General features: G+C 40.4%; 1 protein-coding gene across 1 annotated transcript in view; it reads right to left on the reverse strand.

Annotated features, from left to right (window-relative positions):
- LOC147728720 (uncharacterized) overlaps positions 1 to 23,850 on the reverse strand; it is a 497,345-nt gene that overhangs the window by 13,284 nt on the left and 460,211 nt on the right. The window contains exon 27 of the mRNA XM_086963852.1: positions 10,439 to 10,533. Coding sequence (XP_086819978.1) covers positions 10,439 to 10,533 — 95 coding nt within the window. The remainder of the gene's footprint in view (positions 1 to 10,438; positions 10,534 to 23,850) is intronic.

Genomic DNA, 23,850 nt, shown 5'->3' on the forward strand with positions numbered 1-23,850 from the left:
GTGAGGCTGCAATTGTATTTTTTTTACTGGAAACCAAGTACCCCATTGTTGCACTTGACTTTTTTAGGGTAGCAAAGCATAGCAGTCCAAGGCCTACTCAGGGGAGGTGGCGAGGGCTATCAATCCCAATTCACTGGCATGACACAACACTTAAAACATCATTGCACTACAGTGTTTTTTCTTTTAAAGAGGAAAAGTACTCTTCTTACACACACCTTACAAAATGCTACACATTTAGTTACAAATATGTACATCAGATATATGGAAATACTTTTAGGCGTAGCTTCGGGGGGGGGGGGGTGCTTGGGCTGTTACACGCCCCCAATAAATGTATCTTTTGATAAATAGTTGGGTACAGGTGCTTTCAGTCGGGTATCAGAAGGCATCTGTCGGATTTCACCATACGCACAGACACAAATTCACACACACTCCCTCTCTGTTTTGAAAGTTCACAAAAATGTTGTCTTTTCTCTCACTTAGTACTCCTACCAATCTGCATTCTTCTCCCTTTCCACTTCACTTTAGGCCCCTCTTATGCACCTAAATGTTGTATTTCACATTATATGCCAGCGTAATTGTTGGAAAATCTGAATGAAGCACACACCCCCCAATATTGCTGACCAAGCTAACCTCTGCTTTGATGAGAGCTTCATATCACAATACAGAGTGGGTTGTGAATACCCCACTTATACTAGAAGCAACATTCACAAGATAAGCAAGGTTTCATTGTATATAAGGCAGGCCTACTTGCTTTGTCCAAGTGTCACCGCAATGATAACAATAACCACATATTAAACTTTGTCACTGCATCGCTATTGTAGTTAATGGGAACAATATTAGCTTTGAAAATCACTCAGTATAAATGTCAAATTTGCTCCGAGTAGTATAAGCTAGTATAAGGAAAACGCATTTTTTTTATTGAATAAGTGTTCCAGTCTTTATTTACATCCTACAGGCTGCAATATGCAGCCATATGACCAACCACAAGGGGCCACTGGACTCCAGTGCCTGAGAGCATCAGCTGAGGGAGCGCTTGAATCAATAAGAAACTTTTCCAGGGAGTCAAAAATTCAAGACCCTCTGAGACTCAGGGCACATTAGTAGGGGCAATGGGGGACTGCTGCACCTTCTGCATCCCTCCACAACAGATTGGTAGACTGTTGGTGGTGCCCATGCTCCTCCTTGGTGCACCACAAGTAAAAAAAACAGGCAATTTAGCTCATTATGGGGCAGTCTTTGCCCAGTTTCTTGAATAAAATGTATGAGTTGGTTTACCCGCTCTCTTCTTTTCTGCTTGGTGGCCTTCTGTGCATTTGGTTTCTTTTATTTGTAGGTGCAACGCACCAGTCCCACCCAGGGCACCCATGGATTCAGGGGCTCATTGGGGGCCATGGGGGAGCCACAATGCCCCCATGACCTAACCAGCTCTCCACACACAGCCCCCATCCTCTGGGACCGTACAGGAGTCCGCAACATCACTTTGTGCTCCAGCTGGGTGGTATAAGCCTTTCTATGTTCATGGCAGGAGCAAGGCTGGATCTTTCTCTTTGTTCTGGGCTCTGGGACCCATCGTCATTGTGCTGTCCCCGTGGGAGATGGTGGTGCTTGGGGGTATTGTGAATCTGGTAAGGGGTCCCACGCACGCCTCTTCCCCTAATGGAATAAAAAAAAGAAACCACATGCGTTGACCCACCCTGGGGGTAATTTGGAAGGAATCAGTAGATTGCCACACACTCGATTTCTCGTTTTCGTCTGTTAAAAAGGCGAATCTTTGAGGCTGCGTATCTTTGGCCCTATTCGACCAATTTTCTTCATCTTTGGCAGCAGTTTCCAAGCTGGGGTAGAATGCTATAGACACCAGGCACTCTTGGCCAATTCTAGGATGTATTGGTAAGACTAGCCGGAAAGTTAGTCCAGTCATGCACTGTTCACTTGGTGTTATCTTAATTTAATTAATTAATAAAACCATCACTTTTCATTCATTTTAATCTTTCTTAATCTCATCAAAGTTCATGTTTTAAATCAAATATCATAAGTCAATCACATTCAATTATTTGAACATTATGTATACATTGAATGTGTTCTCATGATTCTTCATATATTTCGATCAACATTCACATATAACACATCTTAATTGCGTGCCCGATGCATTTCGGTACCCAATCGGTACCTTCCTGAGGGACCACTCTAAAAGAAAAAATGAAAATATGTTGATTGTTGTGTATGCCAATGGTTGCTATTGGTGAATCTAAATTAAATGTAGGGTCTCATACCTTAGTTGAGTTGATAATAAATTAATGTCACCTGAAATAGAAAACATCTACATGTAACCTGTGCCAACTCTTTTTGCAAATTGATACTTAACAGTTGTGTTTGAATCTTAGCTTACCGGAGTGTGCTGGTGAATCCTGATGATGTGTGCTGTAATAGAAATGCACATGCGTTGTCTATAAAGTGTATGCCTCAGTCTGCCTGACCATACAGACTTTGTAAAAAGATTCAAGGTATCATATTATCAATGTCTCATATCATACCTTAGTGTGTTGTCGGTCGACTTTAAACCTGAAGGTGGTAAAGGGACAATGGGAAACTCAATTACTCTCTGCCCCTTGGGAAATATTTCAAAACGCTACCTTATCATGGGATGCAAAATCCTACCTGAAGATATAGCCGCGGTCGCGAATCTGAAAAAGATCAGAAGCGCGTATAAGTTACTAGTGTTGAAATGCCAATACGGTAATAAACGAGAAAGTGTCCGGACTACCCTTCGTATCTGATAGTATCTTCTCCGCTTCTATCTCAGTTCTCCGTTTTCTGACGTTCGAAAATTGAGCCGGTAGCCGACGTGGCCGGAAGTTGTGATTATACGTGGCTAGTGATGCTAACACTGAAAACGGACTAGTCTTCTATCTCACCGGTCGCACTGAGCTACCCGGTCGCCATCTTAAAGAGATGTTATGTTAAAATAAATAGTGCTGCGGGTCGAAAGAGTCACCTTTTTTTTAATGTAAAAAGAATATAAATATATTGTATCAAATGTCAATATATGACGTTTATCACTGAAATAGAGTTGAGAATGTAAATGAAGGTTAGATCCACTCTCGAATCTATAATAGCAAGTATGCGTTCGGAACGAATCCGCTCTAGAATCAAATATATCTTGATCCTACTCAAAGAGTCAATCAAAAATAGCTAGTCTCAATGGTGATAAATTAATTTTCCGGAAATTTCTACGAGTATTGGACACCTACGTAGGTCCGATCTATGGTGTTGATTGTGGTGATATATCAGGCTTAAATGCGGGTTGATTGTCAGTACACTAGTAACAGCCTATTGTGAAGACTTATGTGAGTATATAGGACGTCGCAACCAGTGAAATACACTAGAATGCATGTCAATGTTATATGTATACAAAATATCCCTATTGGAGTTGAAATAACGAGTTGTGTATTTAGGGAGTTACTACAAAAAAAGAACACCTATGGTCTAATCACCACGCTAAGATGATTCCTAATGTCTGTAGTATGATTAAAGTGTATAGAAACCGATCCTAGTGATATCAGTAATGTGCATAGTGTATAGTGTAGAACTAAAACAATTCACCAGTTATTTTCCATTGTACAATCCTCATGATAGCTAAAAGATCTGAACTGCCGTTTGTTTATATACAGCAATAATAACATAAACCCAACCATTATAGTGTGAAGCTAAAACAATTCACCAGTTGTTCTTCATTGTACAATCCTCGTGATAGTAAAAAGATCTGAACTGCCGTTTGTTTATATTCAACAATAATAATATGGACCAAACCATTATAGGGTCATTGCATAAATCACATTCTCCTAACAGTGCCACTGCTCTTAGGCCTTATCTATAGATAACACGATAAATCATATCTATCATTGAGCCCTATGGGGGACATTGTTTGCAAAGTTTTAATCCAATATAATTCTCGTTGGAGAAATTTCTGTCGGATATCAACACCCTGTCTTGGTGTGATCTTCTCTATTATAAAGAAACGTAACTGAGAAATCGAGTGTTTTAAATCTTTCCAATGTTCTTCTAATGGCGATGCCAGTGCCTGGTTCCTGATTTTACTTTTGTGCTCCGTCACTCGAATTTTCAGTTTACGTCCTGTTTTACCCACATACATCTTGCCGCATGGGTATTTGATGCCGTAGATCACATTCTGTGTGTTGCAATCACTTGTGTGTCTTAATTTAATCCGTTTTCCTGTTCTGGGGTGATTGAATGCGTTGCCAGTGATCACATTATTGCAATGTATGCAATTTTGGCATCGAAGCGTGCCTTTATGTTTAGTTTCATCACTGTGGAGTTTAGGACGTTTCAATAGTTCTTTCAAATTTCTACCTCTTGAGTATGCATGTAATGGTACCTCCTTAAACAGGCCTTTGAAATCCGGTTCAGTGAATAATAACTCCCATCTCTGGTTGATTATTTTTTTGATTGCTTTGGACTGTGTTGTGTATTTGGATACAAACACCATCTTGTCACTGGTTGTCCTGACCTTAGTTTGTAACAGGTCCTGTCTGCTCGAGCTTATGACTCTTTCCTTGCTTTGGTTCAACACCTCAGGTGGGTAGCCTCTGTCTTTATATTTAAGCAAGTGTTCCTCCCTCTCAGTCAAACATGTTTGTGGTTCTGAACAAATCCGTTTTATGCGTATCAGTTGTGAGAATGGTAAATTTCGGATTAAGCTTCTTGGGTGGAAACTAGTGTAAGCCAATGCATTATTCCGGTCCGTGGGTTTGGAATACAATTCAGTTCGAAAACCTGTGTCTATTTTAATGACTCTTACATCCAAGAAATCCATTGTTCGATTGTCAATTTTATGTGTAAACTGTATTCTGGGATTCACTGCATTGAGATCTCTAATCATCTGTTCCAATTCTTCTGTGGATGCTTGCCATATCAGAAATATATCGTCGATAAATCGACGATACATCCTGATTTCGGTCCATCGGTTTGTGTTGATCAAGTTGTCTGATTCAAATTGGGCCATAAAGATGTTTGCATATGCAGGTGCCCCCAAAAATCCCATGGAAGTCCCCGTGAGTTGGGCATAATGTTGGTTATTCCATTCAAAATAGCTGTTCTGTAAGCAGAACTTTAATAGTTGGAGTATCAAGATTTTTTCTGTCTGTAGATCATTCATTTTTTAATAGTGCCCATTCTACAGAGTCTATACCAGCTGTATGGGGAATAGAGGTATATAGTGCTACCAAGTCAACGATGCACAAAATCCAATTCTCCTGGTAATCTTGGGTCAAGTTTGAAAGTTTATTTAAAAAATCAGTAGTATCCTTTGTGTACGAAATCCATCCTTGTACAAATTGCTGTAGAAAATGATCCAAATATCGTCAAAGGGGATAAAAAATGACCCGCACCCCGATACGAAGGGTCTGAACGGTGGGTCGTGCGGGATTTTATGAATCTTAGGGATCGTGTATAACTTCGAACATCTGGGGTAGGTTGTGGTAAGATATGCCCGGGTGTTTGAATTCCATAACATGTTCATCAACTTTATTCCTGTAATAGTGGGTGTCCATAACAACTATTGCTCCCCCTTTGTCCGCTGGGTGAATTGTAAGTTGCTGGTTATTTGCTAGATTTTGTAGAATATGTTGTTCTGTCTTAGTTAAATTCTGTTGTCTAATTTTCGACAGCAATTTGTACAAGGATGGATTTCGTACACAAAGGATACCACAGATTTTTTAAATAAACTTTCAAACTTGACCCAAGATTACCAGGAGAATTGGATTTTGTGCACTACTGACGTGGTAGCACTATATACCTCTATTCCCCATACAGCTGGTATAGACTCGGTAGAATGGGCACTATTACAAATGGATGATCTACAGACAGAAAAAATCTTGATACTCCAACTATTAAAGTTCTGCTTACAGAACAGCTATTTTGAATGGAATAACCAACATTATGCCCAACTCACGGGGACTTCCATGGGATTTTCGGGGGCACCGGCATATGCAAACATCTTTATGGCCTAATTTGAATCAGAGAACTTGATCAACACAAACCGATGGACCGAAATCAGGATGTATTGTCGATTTATCAACGATATATTTCTGATATGGCAAGCATCTACAGAAGAATTGGAGCAGATGATTAGAGATCTCAATGCAGTGAATCCCAGAATACAGTTTACACATAAAATTGACAATCGAACAATGGATTTCTTGGATGTAAGAGTCATTAAAACAGGCACAGGTTTTCAAACTGAATTGTATTCCAAACCCACGGACTGGAATAATGCATTGGCCTACACTAGTTTCCACCCAAGAAACTTAATCAGAAATTTACCATTTTCACAACTGATACGCATAAAACGGATTTGTTCAGAACCACAAACATGTTTGACTAAGATGGAGGAACACTTGCTTAAATATAAAGACAGAGGATACCCACCTGAGGTGTTGAACCAAAGCAAGGAAAGAGTCATAAGCTCGAGCAGACAGGACCTGTTACAAACTAAAGTCAGGACAACCAGTGACAAGATGGTGTTTGTATCCAAATACACAACACAGTCCAAAGCAATCAAAAATATAATCAACCAGAGATGGGAGTTATTATCCACTGAACCGGATTTCAAAGGCCTGTTTAAGGAGGTACCATTACATGCATACACAAGAGGTAGAAATTTGAAAGAACTATTGAAACGTCCTAAACTCCACAGTGATGAAACTAAACATAAAGGCACGCTTCGATGTCAAAATTGCATACATTGCAATAATGTGATCACTGGCAACACATTCAATCACCCCACAACAGGAAAACTGATTAAATTAAGAGACACAAGCGATTGCAACACACAGAATGTGATATACGGCATCAAATGCCCATGCGGCAAGATGTATGTGGGTAAAACGGAACGTAAACTGAAAATTAGAGTCACGGAGCACAAAAGTAAAATCAGGAACCAGGCACTGGCATCGCCATTAACAGAACATTGGAAAGATTTAAAACACTCGATTTCTCAGTTACGTTTCTTTACAATAGAGAAGATCACACCAAGACAGGGTGTTGATATCCGACAGAAACTTCTCCAACGAGAATTATATTGGATTAAAACTTTGCAAACAATGTCCCCCATAGGGCTCAATGATAGATATGATTTATCGTGTTATCTATAGATAAGGCCTAAGAGCAGTGGCACTGTTAGGAGAATGTGATGTATGCAATGACCCTATAATGGTTTGGGCCATATTATTATTGTTGAATATAAACAAACAGCAGTTCATATCTTTTTACTATCACGAGGATTTTACAATGAAGAACAACTGGTGAATTGTTTTAGCTTCACACTATAATGGTTGGGTTTATGTTATTATTGCTGTATATAAAGAAACGGCAGTTCAGATCTTTTAGCTATCATGAGGATTGTACAATGGAGAATAACTGGTGAATTGTTTTAGTTCTACACTATACACTATGCACATTACTGATATCACTAGGATCAGTTTCTATACACTTTAATCATACTACAGACATTAGGAATCATCTTAGCGTGGTGATTAGACCATAGGTGTTCTTTTTTTGTAGTAACTCCCTAAATACACAACTCGTTATTTCAACTCCAATAGGGATATTTTGTATACATATAACATTGACATGCATTCTAGTGTATTTCACTAGTTGCGACGTCCTATATACACACATAAGTCTTCACAATAGGCTGTTACTAGTGTACTGACAATCGACCCGCATTTAAGCCTGATATATCACCACAATCAACACCATAGATCGGACCTACGTAGATGTCCAATACTCGTATAATTTCCGGAAAATTAATTTATCACCATTGAGACTAGCTATTTTTGATTGACTCTTGGAGTAGGATCAAGATATATTTGATTCTAGAGCGGATTCGTTCCGAACGCATACTTGCTATTATAGATTCGAGAGTGGATCTAACCTTCATTTACATTCTCAACTCTATTTCAGTGATAAATGTCATATATTGACATTTGATACAATATATTTATATCCTTTTTACATTTTAAAAAAAGGTGACTCTTTCGACCCGCAACACTATTTATTTTAACATAACATCTCTTTAAGATGGCGACCGGGTAACTCAGTACGACCGGTGAGATAGAAGACTAGTCCGTTTTCAGTGTTAGCATCACTAGCCACGTATAATCACAACTTCCGGCCATGTCGGCTACTGGCTCAATTTTCGAACGTCGGAAAACGGAGAACTGAGATTGAAGTGGAGAAGATACTATCAGGTACGAAGGGTAGTCCGGACACTTTCTCGTTTATTACCGTATTGGCATTTCAACACTAGTAACTTATACGCGCTTCTGATCTTTTTCAGATTCGCGACCGCGGCTATATCTTCAGGTAGGATTTTGCATCCCATCATAAGGTAGCGTTTTGAAATATTTCCTAAGGGGCAGAGAGTAATTGAGTTTCCCATTGTCTCCTTAACGACCTTCAGGTTTAAAGTCGACCGACAACACACTCAGGTATGATATGAGACATTGATAATATGATACCTTGAATCTTTTTATAAAGCCTATATGGTCAGGCAGACTGAGGCATACACTTTATAGACAACGCATGTGCATTTCTATTACAGCACACATCATCGAGATTCACCAGCATGCTCCGGTAAGCTAACATTCAAACACAACTGTTAAGTATCAATTTGCAAAAGAGTTGGCACAGGTTACATGTAGATGTTTTCCATTTCAGGTGACATTCATTTATTATCAACTCAACTAAGGTATGAGACTCTACATTAAATTTAGATTCACCAATAGCAACCATGGGCATACACAACAATCAACATATTTTCATTTTTTCTTTTAGAGTGGCCCCTGAGGAAGGTACCGATTGAGTACCGAAATGCATCGGGCACGCAATTAAGATGTGTTATATGTGAATGTTGATCGAAATATATGAAGAATCATGAGAACACATTCAATGTATATATAATGTTCAAATAATTGACTGTGATTGATTTATGATATGTAATTTTAAACATGAACTTTGATGAGATTAGGAAAGATTAAAATGAATGAAAAGTGATGGTTTTATTAATTAATTAAATTTGAGAACTTGAGTAGGTGTAAGATAACACCAAGTGAACACTGCATGACTGGACTAACTTTCCGGCTAGTCTTACCAATAGTTCAACCAAGGAGTGACAACCCTTATCAGTCATAGCACCAATTGACTAGAAGGTTAAAACAAAATAAATTTGGAGTGCTCTTCATGCACATTCCTATTTTCAATTCTAGGATGTCACACTATCTCTCCACCCTTGTCCCAACCCTCTTACACATCATTCTATTGCAGCCTAAGCTCTGCCCCAAGCTGACACAGCTACCTGATCCCTTCCCACTGAAACCTCAAAGGTGAGCACCTGCGCTGTTGGCGCCAGAGATCTTGGCTTACTCCTTTGTTACAGTGCGCATGAGCTGTCCCTGCCCAGGTTCAGTGTGATAAGCTAATTATCAGATGCAGATATCATCCTCACTCCTTCCTTTACCAGAAATAGGGTCAATCACTGTTAATTGCATGTGTATGTCGGATGCCTTTGATGGGAAGCAGAGCAATTAACTGGGCCCAGTGGGGGGCAGGAGGGAACAAAGACCCGGAATCTGATTATGAGCTGTGTCAGTGAAATATGACAAATCTTGAAGTCCCATAAAGTGTAAATGTGGAAGGTTTGGGACGGGAAGGTCACACTCCGGACACATGTTTTATCCCAGTTTTAACCCTTGCTGGACTCTGTATAACTAAGTAACACAAAACCGTACTTTACGGCGGTTTTTGTCCATAATGCATAATACAGTGAAGCACCATAGATTTTCCAGTAAGCACTGCAAACCTACATTATGAATGCCCACTCATTTATAAGGCCTACCACAGGTCAGTACCAATCCTTGCAGAGTCCTTATGTGACTGGCTACCTATACGCCAATACCAGATTGCACACAATAGTAGTCTCATAAGTGTAGCCCGTACGAGTGTGCTCACATGTTCACATGTAACCAGCCTAGTGCCTCTTACCCAAGCTGTGCAGAACTGGCCATATCTTTTAGGTCTACACTGGTTGGCTAGCATGCTCAGTCCAATTACTGGGAATTAACAGTGAGTGAGACTCCAGTAGTGAGTCTGATTCACAGCAAAAGTTCAAAAACTGGGCTGTCAAAACCGAACAATACTGGAGGACTAAATGGGTGGTACATTAATTATTGAAATAATGTAATACAGAAATAATGTTTTTTAATCTGGCCACCACTTGAGTGAATTATCTGCTAGGATATCCTGCTCTAATCGAATCAGTAGCATTTGTGAAAGCTAAACCCGTTTCCCATCCCACGTTTAACAGGTTATGTTTTTATGCAGTATCCACTGACAAAGTATTTCTTAAAAGTTGTCTTACTTGTTTAACATCATGATACCGAAAACAATCCGACTGGCATCATCAGTAATTGCCATGCAGCACACATTTGGCTCCTTCTTCAATCTCTTTTTGACCTGAGAATACAGATTCATTTTTCAGTAATGCAGCTCTTATCTAAATATTGCAGTTCTAATTTAGTTCTACAAAATGCTTCACAAGAAGGCCAACATTAATTGAACTTTTAATAAAAGTACAATAAAAAAGTTTTGTTGACCACCCAAAGTATAATCACGGCCGAAAAAAGCTGAGTTGGGATGAGCATGCAGCTTTACAGTATTGAATAATTCATCCATTCCCTGGAGACCTCATGACTGACTGTGAACTGTCTTCCTTCTTAGGAATATATGTATGTAAATGTTATTGGAATTATGGCATACTGAATTTCTAATGCGAAATTGATAGTGTACAGCATGTTTTTGGGGTAACATATTATTAGCCATGATTGTTTCTTTTCAATAGCCATTTGCTTTTCCCTCCACCTTGGAACTGATGCTCAGATACCTTAAGGTCGCACTCTTAAGGTCGAACTCTACAATCCTTGCCACCTATTTATGTACAGTTTGATCAGAATTTCAACATTCAGTCAAGTCTTGAGTGTATGAAGGGATTTTTGTAAGTCGGGCATCAAAAACAAAACTGGCATTGGCACAGCCAATATGTCTGCCATTGGCGTCCAGCCATTCAGCCCTGCCAACGCTTATTTCGTTTTGTCATGGTTTTTGCCAACGTTTATTGTTGGGAAGCTGCCAGGCCCTCGTCAATCTGAACAAAAAAAATAATAAACACTGGCTAAAAGCAAAGATATATTTCTGCTGACTCAAAAAGCACACCTTGCCATAACATTCCCTAGCACTTAAGGGAAGTTCTTTAAAGCACTTCCTGTGAAAGAACAGAATGCCATCACTCACAATGAAGTTAGCCAATGGTTGAAGTGGGCTGATCCATTCCCCTATGCTGTACTGGGCGGAAGAAAAATGTGAATGACCATGTAACAGACGTAATGGAGAGGGTTGGCTGAAGCCCATATAAGTAAGCATATATACATAACACTGTAATAAAATAAAAAGATCTTAGCAAACAACAGAACTTAAAAATCCCCCTGTAAGTCCCAGAACCAAGAGGGATGCCACATCTTGGATTTTTAGGTCGAACTTCGATCACCCTGTAGTATTCTCTTCTATGGGCTCAGGTACACCCACTGAAATGCTGACTTGTTATATGTGCATTTCTGTAAATGTCCCTCCTTTGTATGCTTAGCTCTTTTTCTGACAATTTCACTCAGAGAACATTCTGTTTGGCCTTCACACTGTACAGAGTGTGATGGTCCCTCCTCCCTCCTCCAGTATGGGCATTGCAGCCTTTACACAGCTTGGTTCTCTGCGTTATTGTTTTGTTGGCCTGCCTTGTTAACTTGTGCCTTGTCTACTTATATGAATACAACACTTGTTAGTCTAATACCAACTGGAGTTAAATATATATATTAGAATGTTTCTTTATGAACGTCTGACATAAAAGCACTGTACCGAAAGCAGCTATGTGTGTGTGTTTTTTTTTAAACCAACAGAAATACAAGAGTGACATCAAGTGGTCTTCTGTGGGAATACATTCTATTGTTACATCAAATTAAACCAACTATCTACATCAGACAAACACACTGTAAGTTATTTAGGGTCATATGTATCAAGCCTTTTTCCCGTTTGCAAACAGGCAGATTCTCAGAATCGGCCCGTTTGCGAATTGGAAAAAGCCTTTTCGGATGTGTCATCCCAAAAGGCCATTGCAAAATAGAGAATTGCAAAATTTGTGATTCTCTATTTTGCAAATGCAATTAAGGAATTGCAAATTGCGATTCCTTAAATGCAATTCTGGAAGCACCAGAAATTTGCTATTTGGCCTTCAGGAAATACAAATTACCACCAATTTCAAGTTGGTGGTAATTTGCGATTTTCTTTAAAAAAGCACTTTTTAGATTTTTTTAAAAGTGCCATATGTCGCACATACACGCCCTTATGGCATGTATGTGCGCAAAATGTGCACACAAACATATTTTAGGGGTGCAACAGGGTGTCCTTTTGGCACCCTTGCAACCTTGAAATTGCATTCTCAATTTCCGATTCTCTAATTGGTAATCACAAATTAAGAATGTCTTCCCATTCATTCCTCTGGGCCTTCTAGCCCATAGGAATGAATGGGAAGGTATTCCTTAATTGAGAATCTCAATTTGCGATTCGCAAATAATGAATATATAGGATCCACAAAATTTTTAGCAAATCCTACATACATTGCATTTTGCGATTCTCTAAATGTGATTCGCTAAAAATCGCAAATTGAGAATCGCAAAACTCTTTTTTGATACATATGGCCCTTAGACTCTATTCTGTATGCAGCGGTCCTCTCTGAGAAGCCAATGGTGAGATCAGACTGACTAGTTCTGTCGCTTTTGTAGTGGCCTTTTTTAGAAAGTCTGCTTTTGAGTTCAACATCATCTTTTCCATGATACAAAGGTCTTTTTTCTGGAATGCAGGATCCTCCTTCCTCCTTCCTCCTTTCTCATACACACTCATTGAACTGCAATGCCACCTCTCTTTGTTGGTAATAATAATCGAAAACACCATAGAGGTGCATTCCCTGAACACATATGACCAAGTCATTTACTATTTACATGGTCATGCATGAGGTTATCTCAATACAATTTTTAATTTGTACTTGTCGTTATTAAAATGTCTCCAAACGTCAATGCCCTATGAAACATATTTTGAAAATCCTTTTGATACCCACTTAAGGTAAACAAATAGATATTTTTTTATTGTGTCCAAAGCAAGCAGGCAAACCACCCAAAAAATCAATTTTAATAGGAAAAAAGTCACTTTGAAATAGGCAAACATAATATATTTGGCAGTTTTCAAAAAGCTGATATGGAATACCCCAAATTATAAATTACAATTCAGAGGCATTACGGGGCATATTATCAAGGGGGTTTATCTCCGCTTTTTTGGCTTTAAAAGCCAAGAAAGCGGAGATAAAATTATCTCCCTATTACCTAGCTGTCGCTTACACCAGTTAGCAACAGCTAGTAGGAGCTAGTGACCATCTTGGGCCCCACTTTGCATGTCAGAGAAATTTATTACTAATGACATGCAAAGTGGGCGTGCCAAGATGTTAGCAACTGGAAACAGTCGCTAACATCGCTCTCTCCTATTACCAACTTTTGGAGATATTCGCGCTAAGCGCGAATATCTCCAAAAACTAACACATGCCCTGAGCAGTCCTTAGCCATGTTATCCAATGGGAGGTGGAGATCATGGCTAAGAGCATTAGCTCGGTAATGCATGAATATCGCTGACTTTTCAGCGATATTCATGCATTGCGGACGATTTTTATCGCATTTGCGATAAACCTTGGTAATACCAAGGTTTATCTGCGATAAAAATCGCCGCAGGTCGGCGATACATTTTTGTCTCTAACCAAGCAATAGCGATAATTATCGCTATTGCTTGGTAATATGCCCCTCCATTTCTTGCCACGGTCTACTGTCCAACATGACCTCCATATTTAACTTTCCTGCCTCAGTAATGTAATTCCCCTGTTCCTGTCTTGGACTGTTCTGAACTTCTTTGCAGTTTTGTATTTCACTACAATACAATACAATACAATACTTCTTCTTGGGAGCTTTTTGTGCATTTCCTACCCATATTGTTTGATATTTTCTAATGTCACTTCCGAGACAGTCTGGATTGAGCCTGTTACAGGTCTAGATGAAGATCACATATCTCACAAACAAATTCTGACTTATGGGCTACATTTATCCCCTGTCTGTTATATGGACTAAACAAAAGAGTCTCTGGATTGTTTCAAGTTTTTCCTTCATTTTCTGGATTTGTGACATCCATAACTGATGCAATACTTACCGTGAGATTTCCTCCAGAACTGCTAACAAAAGTGCACACAAGACTCAAAAAAGTGCACTTGGTGCTTCATGCTTCTTATGTAGCCTCCCAAACTGCATACAATACTCAGTACTCAAGATACGTTTTATAGATATGACCACTATAGTCTGTTGTAAACAAGATGCTAGAGGCAGGTAAGAAGATTTCAAGATTTATTTCTTAACTGGACCATCAGACAGAGCAGCCGCAGCATCGACCTCAGCTCAACTGACAAATCCTAATGCTTGGTACAGAACCCTCATGCAGTGAGGTTCTGCACTGATGAACATTTTCAGGGGAAAAAAGCATAAGCTACTACATGGGTCTTTCCCAAACATATAAAAGAAGATAAAAGAAAAGAAGGAAGACCATAAGAAGAAACAGAGAAGGAACAGAAGAAAAGAAGACATAGAAGACATTCATCAAAGAACAATGTAAAAATACCTAAAACTTAACAAGGAACAATGTACAAATACCTTTAAATCAAAACATTTAAAATACATGCAGTTGCTACACAGCAAATAGCAAAGGTGGGTAATAATTCCTGTAAAAGAAATAACAAAAAAACACAGTAATATGAAACTAATCAAATCCTATAACATGCAGGAATATTTCTAGTCCTAGAACTGTGTTTCAAAACAGTTTGACTATCACATGAGGAACTCTCATGGCCACTCGAATTACATCTGCCAGATAGTACATTAACAACAACAGATTTCACCCAAAAACACTTGTCCCACCACTGGCCATTCCTAAGCTTCACAGAATCACACTTGACCTCCACAACTTTAATAGGTGGCCCAAACTTGGATCCACCCCTCCTCACATGGATAGGTTTCGCCAACAATCAACTCAAACTCTTTGACATTCTTCCGATATCAAAATATCGCTTTTGCTTTTCTTGGGTAGGACTCACCCGTTTCCTGACACATGCATCTGACCACTTCCCACTTTTGGCCCATTTACTCATCCAACTCGGTGAAAAGGTTGTGCTAGCTCTGCATCCTCGCAACAACTTAAAAGGTGAGACACCCGTTGTGGAATAAGGGGTTGTACAATAAAACCAAAGAATGCTCCTGACAGAATTAGCAACTACACACTGATTGGCCAAAGCGCACTCCATACATTGCCCCAGAACTCTATTCATACATTCTACAAGACAATTGGTCTGGGGATGAAACAGTGAACTCTTGAGATGCTTGATCACACTGGTGACAAGAAAATCCTCCATCTCACTAGCAACAAACTGAGGGCCATTATCAGTCACCAAAGATTCTGGAAAACCTTCCTTCATGAAAATGTCTTTTAGGAATCTACAACAGACTTTGAAGTTACCTCTCTCACAAACTTGAATTCGGGCCACTTAGAGTATTAGTCCATCATGACCAAAGCAAATCTAGAGGAAGCATCAAGCGCATGAAAAGGACCACCAATGTCAAGCCCCAATTTAACCCAAGGTGCAGAAGGCAATTTAATGGGAGAAAGGGGTGGTGTGCGCAACTTAGTGGTCTTATCACAGCTAGAACAAACAAAACAAGACATGACCATTTCCTCCACCTCCCTGTCCATATTGGGCCACCAGAAAAAGAGCCTCAACCTTTTTTTGTCATGGTAGCTCCCAAATGTTCCTCATGGGCATGAACAATGATACTTGATCTCAAACACACAGGAGGAATCAGCTTATCAGTTCCTAAAAGCAAACCTTCGTCAATGGACAATTCATCCGCCACCTCTACATACGTTTTGAGTTCAAAACCCAAATTTCTTTCCCTGGACCAACCCGTCTCCACATACTTCATGACAGTCACAAGGAAACATCCTTAGCAAGGGCCTGCCGCCACTCATCCTCTGTGATCGAACAAAACTGTGGGATATCAACATCAGCAACAATGTATTCTTTCTTATCCTCCTCACCCACAACAAGCTCCTCCTCCACTATGTCAGAAGAGCGAGAAAGATAGTCAGCATAACCATTCCTATTTCCAGGAATATACTCAAGTAAGAAATCAAACTGGAGAAGTTTATGCGACAGATGAGCAATACGAGGGGTGAAACCTCTAAAAAAAATTCCACTCAAAAGAAAGATCAGAGGCTTGTGGTCAATCTGAAGACACAGCCTTCTCCCCCAAATGAAACTCCTAAATATCATCCCACCAGCAAGCCAATAACTCCTTCTATACAACAGAATTCTTTTCTCAGCATGAGAGAGCACCCTTAAAGCCAAACCAATGGTCCTGACTTCATCACAGTTAACTTGACTCAAAACAGCTCCCACACCAGCATTACTTGTGTCCACAGTCAGAGTGCAGGAAAGATCAGGATCATAATGCTTCAACACTTTCGGCGAAACAAATTGTTCTTTGACGCAATCAAACACACTCTGGCATTCATCAATCCATTCAAACACAAAACCCTTCATGAGCATCTGTGAAAGAGGCCTCAACTTTGTTGCAAAATGTTGTACAAGCGTGAATAAAACTTACAAAGCCTTAAGAAGGACTGAGAGTAGTCTTACCAGAGGGGTGCCTTAGATTTACCAATGTACTCTACCAGACTAGACTTGGGAAGGATGCCCTGTCTCATGATCAAATTTCCCAAGTACTCAACTTCCTCCGTAAGGAAGACACACTTGTCCCTGCGTAGTACCACACACAATTGGATTGAAATCTGGACAACACCTCCTGAAGAATAACATCATGGGCAGCCCTGTTAGGTGCAAAAACTAAAACATCATCTTGAAAAACAGACAATGCATCAATCTCCTTAAGCATGTTATTCATTAGGCGCTGAAACACAGATGCGGCTGACGCAAGGCCAAAAGGCATGCAAACATATTGGTAGGTACCAAAAGGGGAGACAAAAACAGTGAGATGTCTGGATTTAGGAGCTAATTCAACCTGTTGGTAAGCAGAGGCTATGTCTAGTTTTGAAAAAACATTAGCATTCTTCAACCCTGCTAAAAGCTCATTGATGTTCGGAAGGGGATGAGAATCCACCCAAATCTCCTTGTTTAGGTAGCGGAGATCAACATACCCTCAATTCACCATTCTGTTTCGGTGCAACTGCCAAATGAGATAGCCACAGAGAAGAGTCAACAGGTGCTATGATCCCCTTCACACACAAGGAATTTAACTCCTTCTACAAATCATGTCTAATACTAAAAGGAACATTTCTGTAAATGTGTTTGATGGGTCTAGCACCATCTTTCACAATAATCTTGTGTTGGTAATCACTAATCTTCCCAACCACACCAGAAAAGACATGAGGAAATTTGTTGATAATTTTTTCAAGATCCACATTGTCCCGTACTACAAGAACTTGCTCACTGGTCCCGGGTTAAAGTACCATACCAAAAAACCCTTGGTGAAACCATCAAAGAATCTTCAATCCTCTGTAAGCAACATACAGTTTCCCAGCAATATTCTTCCCTCAAAACTCCATAATGACTTCAATGTATCCAGACAAATTGATCTCTCTGCCTTCATACAAAACTGCTTTATGCTAGTGGGCCAGGTTTTGTCAAAAAGCTCTTAAGCGATCATCGAAATACGAGCACCTGAATCTACTAAAAGTTTCAGTACTTTTTCCCCAACCTGGACTTCAACATAGGGATCAACACAAAGTTCAGGATTTCTCACCTTGACTGCTTTATCTTGTACAACCACAATCATATCCCTTAGCTCTTTAGTAATGGAATCATCATTATCATTGCCATGCAGATTTTCATCTAAAACACATTTCACAGTCAAAGACTGTCTACTTTTACTGGCTTGACATACCTTAGTAAAATGTCCCTGTTTGTTGCAGATCCTGCAAGTAAACAAACTGTGCCAGACATTTCTTACCCTTCATGGAGCTCGGTACCCAATCCTGAAACAGATATTTTGTTGATTAAAAAATGAATTGTGTTTTTCACCATAACTCAATCATGGCTTGTCAAACTGGTTATAATTCTTTGAATCCTTGACTTTGACTGCAGAAACCGCTTCATTGGTTTTAGGCTCTAGTTACTGACAAATGAGATGTCTCAATGCTTTTTGTCAATTTTATAGTTTCTTCCAACATTGGATTGCCCATTGAAAGCAGTTTTTGTTTTATCATGTTGTCCGTACAGTGACAGATAAATTGGTCCCGCACTAACTGGTCTGCAAAATTCTCAAATTGGCACTCGGAGACCAATCTCCTCAAAGCAGTGATATAAGTGTCAACATCCTCCCCAGGGTTCTGAATACGCAAAATAAACCACAACTAAACTAGGTTGGACATCAAATCTGCTTTGCAGTCTTTTAATGGTGTCTTGATACTCATCAATTTAAAATGTCCCTTCCTTCAAAACCTAAAGAATGAAGAAGATATTTCCTTCTTTCAGACCTGAAACGACTCACCCCAATTGCACCAAGATATGTTTCGAATCCATCAAACCTCTGTTTCCATTTAATAGGTGGATCTCCAGGTATTTCCAAAAATGGTGGAGGAGGTGAAACAGTTTGCATGTTGACAACAAATATGCAAAAACAACAAGGTGAAGCAAAGAGTAAAGTAACAAATGTATAAAATAGTAAGAAAGAATCAAGATTGATACAGTGTGACTAATACACTGTGACTGACAAAGAGACCTAGCATGCCCCACACATACGTAAAATGTGAGTAGTATTAGAGCAATGGTAAATTTACCATGCAAAACGTGCCTCTATACTCTCAAAAATACTGTTCCACTGTTAAAAATAATGTTGCCTTTGTTACGCACCTCCTTGCTGAGGCAGAAAAAAATAATGTTTCCTTTGTGACGCACCTCCTCCCTTAGGCAGAAGGAAGCAAACTTGATGAGAAGCTTTGTAACATCACAATTGAAGCCCCTGAGCGGAGTCTAGCTACTCTTGATGGCCAGAAACAAAGCCTTTGAAAAGCAAGGCTTGCGCTACAGTGACAACACCAAGTGCTCACCGTGACCTCGTCATCATGCCGTCGTCCGATACACGTCACAATGATTTCGGTGAAATGCAGATCCTGTCATGGGTTTCAGATACTTGTCAGTGTTTCAGAAATGTTACTCCGCCCTTTACGCCATGTTGGAGAGTTCGATGTTGCACCTCTCTACTCCAAACGTCGAAATGTTGTGCTGACTCTCTTCAACCACGAACCATAAAGCAAAACAGATTGGCAAAGTACATGTTTCGGTAGACATGCAGGTTGGTTTTAATGGCCCAGCACTCGTCGCCAGAAAAGATGTTGTAAACAAGATGCTAGAGGCAGGTAAGAAGATTTCAAGATGTATTTCTTAACTGGACCATCAGGCATAGCAGCCGCAGCATCGACCTCAGCTCAACTGACAAATCCCAACGCTCTGCACAGAACCCTCACCTAGTGAGGTTCTGCACCGATGAACATTCTCAGGGGAAGAAAGCACGAGCTACTACATAGTCCACATGGGAAAATGAGACTACCAACTTTGTGTGGCCTCCCACAGGACCTGCAGTACTCCTACTGTATCTGCCTGAATTTGATTCAATACTTCAAAGGAGGCCTTCACAAGTGCGCAATATATTCCAGACTAGTGTAGAACTGGATATGTGCAATCCGAAATATATTCTCTAGAACTAGACACAATACACCCCAAAGCCTCATGAACTAGCCACAGTACTTCACATGACCTCCAGAGGTAAAGCACACTATTCCAATTGCTGGCTCCGGATCCCCATTTAATACTCCAAGTGAGGCTTACAGAACTGGAAAAAATCATGTAAGGTTTCTAGCATTGAATACAGTCCTGAAATGGAAGCCTCTATTACTAGATGTAGTATTCCAGTAGAGGCTTGCAGCTGGCCACGATGCTTCATACATAACCCAGAGAACCAACAACTATGAGGCCATGCAAATAGATACACTACTCCTTAAGTGGAGAGGTGTGGCTCACTGGTTAGAGGCGGCAGACCCGAGAGCAGAGAACGGCCCGGGACCAGGGTTCGATTCCCGACGCGGCAGGGTCTTGGACCAGGATCAGCGGACTGATAATTCTCGCATCGGTGCCTACTCCGATCAGAGATCACACTCGGCAACTCTGGGCATTAGCTTGCCTCATCTCTACAACGGCCCCCCACAAACGCCGGGGATGCCTGGTTTCACCTTGGAGACCCCCAGGAGGGACTATCTCACAGGGAAAGCCAGGACGGGTTCCCCAGCGGTCTATAGCGCTACGAGGCCTGCGGTGCAGGTAGCACTGCGCTTTACAAGACACAATTTACAATAAGTGACTGCCAGCCTTTACACAGATTTTATTTTTTATCACATTTACCTGTTTCCATTCTCTTCACTGCTCAATCCATTGTTTCATACTTTATTTTTTTCTGATGTTTTTCTGGATCATCATAAAAAAATCTCTTTAAAAATACTCATCAGTGCTGACGTTATGTTTTTGCTTCAAAACCAACCATCTATAAGTATCCTACCCTTGCATCACCTCCAATCTTTACCTTCATCTAATCATCCAGACATCCATCCATGTACTCATACGCGTATACATCCATTCATACAAACATCTATCATTCCACCAACCCATCCATCCTAAATTACACCTCTGCTTCTTAAATGCTCACATTATCTGGATGAGAACCACATAATTCCACTGCATACCGCATACATCCAATCCACTCCATAACACATAAGTAAAATATATTTGCATTTACAACGCCAATAGCACTAACTCTCGTTTTCTAAATGATCACTCCACTGCAAGCAAAATAACCTAAGAAAAGACATTGTCACTTACTACGCCAATAGCTCTAACTTTAAAAAATGCGAGACCAGTTGCATTGCAAATACTTGTTCGTTTGGGAGTGCTGGCAGAGGGAATAAATGAACTGGTATCTAGGAAGGTGCTCAAAGATGGCACAACTAGCAAAGCAGATACTAGAGCAGGGCAGTTGGAAGAGGCCACTTATGTTAAAAGTATAAAAGCAGTAAAAGGAGGCAAACTATAGGTAGCAAGGAACTTTAAAAAAGCAAATAATAAATATGAAAGTTCTTTCTATGATGTGGTGGAAGTTATGTTTCCTTTGTACTCTGCAAACAAGTAGACCTGAGGAAGGAATAAACCCAAAGTTTGCGACTTAAAAAGATACATGCATGTCCTTGAATGGGATAACATCTGGAGGAACACATAGCTGGATTATGTTGTCTTTAGATTTAGTTGACTATGATGTCAGCTCTGCAAAGAGCATACTGGTGTTAAGGAATCGGTATATTGAACAATGGGACTTCAGCTTTGAGTTTGCATTGAGAAGTTGCAGATCTGTAGTGCCCTTCTGTTACAGGGTTCATTTAATTTTGAGGGGGGGGGAGCAGGGTAGAGAACTTGCAGACACCAATGTTTTCTTCTCTGTGTTGAAGGCGGCTGGTATTTTAAAATGACTTGATATGTAGCAAACATATTTTAGGTTGAGAGAAGAAAGAAGTGAAAGGAGTGGACCATAAAATGCCCAAACGGTCAGGTATGGTAATTAAACAAAAAGTAGCTGGAAACGTTTCATCAAGACTACTGAACTATGGTATACACATTTTACTTTATGTTACGTTGTAGGTGTGCTTTTCAAGCACCACCATTGAAATGGCCTAATGTTGCAAGAAGTAAGGGAATCTGCAGTGCAGAGAGTGGGCACCATTCACTTAATTAGAAGGAGAGAGGTATATTTTAGGGTGCATCCAAAAGAAAGGGGGTTATTCGTCCTTTTGCGGGGGACCAGCAATGTATTGTGTGTTTTGCGTCCATCTGAGAGAAATAAAAGCCCTTGTACATCTTTAAAACCTAGGAATCTCCCACAGATGGGTAAAGGCAAGATTCTTTGTTGCTGGTACAAGCTTCGACCACCATGATCTTTTGTTATTGAGAGGATAGTGTTTCATTTATTACAGCACACCAAGTGTTCAGAGGCGGCTCCTCCATTAGGGAGGAGCGTTGCCCCACTGCTTTCTCGCAATGCGAGAAGCAGAAACATAAAATGGTAAAGCTACCATTTTATGTTTTTGCTTATCGCACTGCGAGAAAGCAGAAGGGTTCGGTTGGGAGCAGGCGGGTGGGCAGGGCAGGTCTGCTCTAGGGCAGGGAAGAAGTGGCTTGCCCATTGCTGAGGGCGCCGACTGTTTGGTGGGCCCTCTGGGACCGATCAAACTAGTAATGGGCACTCTGCCTTTTCTCCATGTAGGCTGCATGCAGCCTACATGGATAAATGGCCTCCCCATCTGCGCCTGGCTGGTCGGTGTCCCTACCAATCACAACACTGCCATTGCAGCACTGTGATTGGCTTAGGGGAGGGAGGCTGCCTGCTTCCTGTTCCTGTCGGAGGTAGGAGAGCAGGAAAAAGCGGGACCCAGCCTGCCAGCGGACATGTAAGTTTTAAAAATGTATTAAAACCCCCCTCTCTGCGCGACACTCCCGCGCAATCCCCCTCACCCTGCTTCCCCCACCCACAATTAATGCCGGTTGCGACTGCCAGTGCTGGATTGCGAGCAGGCAGAAAGATTTACTAGCTTTGCAACTGCTGATAATTATAGGTTATAACGCAGCCGAGTGTCATCAGCTTCACTGTGTAAAGAATTTAAAACCAGATGGGTGAGCACAACAAACTGTATGTATGGATTAAAAAGTAATGGTAAGATTTACAAGACACTGTGTCAAAGCCAGGACAGTTTTATGGATAACTATAAGCATTAAAAAGCTAATAAATTTAAACAAATCGAATGTTTACCTATGGCTAATGTGTCCAATTGTTTTTTCCTTTTTCTTTACTCTGAAATGACATACACTGCCTTCTATTATGCACACCCAGCAACATATTGAATGTTCTTCTACATATGATATTTTGTTCATTTGTCTACCCTTTTCTTTTCTTTTCTTGAAAATGTAATACTGTTTTCCAGTGATTTTCCACATTTTCATTGAAATGGACATCTACAATGTTTCACTGTAAAGAGACCTAGGGGCATATTTCCTAGCCCCTATCACCACCACGTCACTTTTCACGAAGTTGTGGTGGTGATAGGGGCTTTGCCTTATTTACAAGGCAGCTCTAAGCCACCTTGTAAATAAGACACCCTTTCACTCAGTGCCGGACTGGAAACCCAAAGCAGCCTTGGCAATTTTGACAGACCAGCCCCCCGGGGCAGAAGGGGCCAGTGTGAAGCATAACCCTCGCATGTGCCTATTCAGCGGAGACCCCAGTCTCCATACTTACCGGCCCCCGCATTCTGCTGTTGCCAAAGGTGGGAAATAATGTCAGCCAACAAAACCTGGTATCATTAGTGGTCGTTGTTGGCCACAGTTTATTAATAACCAAAGACATATTAATAACACAAACTGGTTTCAAGCAATCTTCCATTTTGCGAACATTACTCATCAATCATAATTGGCATATTACACATTATGACACCCTCTTGTGATAGCGGGTGTCAGTCTCTTTGTGCCCTCCTTAG

This window comes from Lissotriton vulgaris, chromosome 3_1 (genome assembly GCF_964263255.1).
Source record: "Lissotriton vulgaris chromosome 3_1, aLisVul1.2, whole genome shotgun sequence".
NCBI classification, from domain to species: Eukaryota; Metazoa; Chordata; class Amphibia; order Caudata; family Salamandridae; genus Lissotriton; species Lissotriton vulgaris.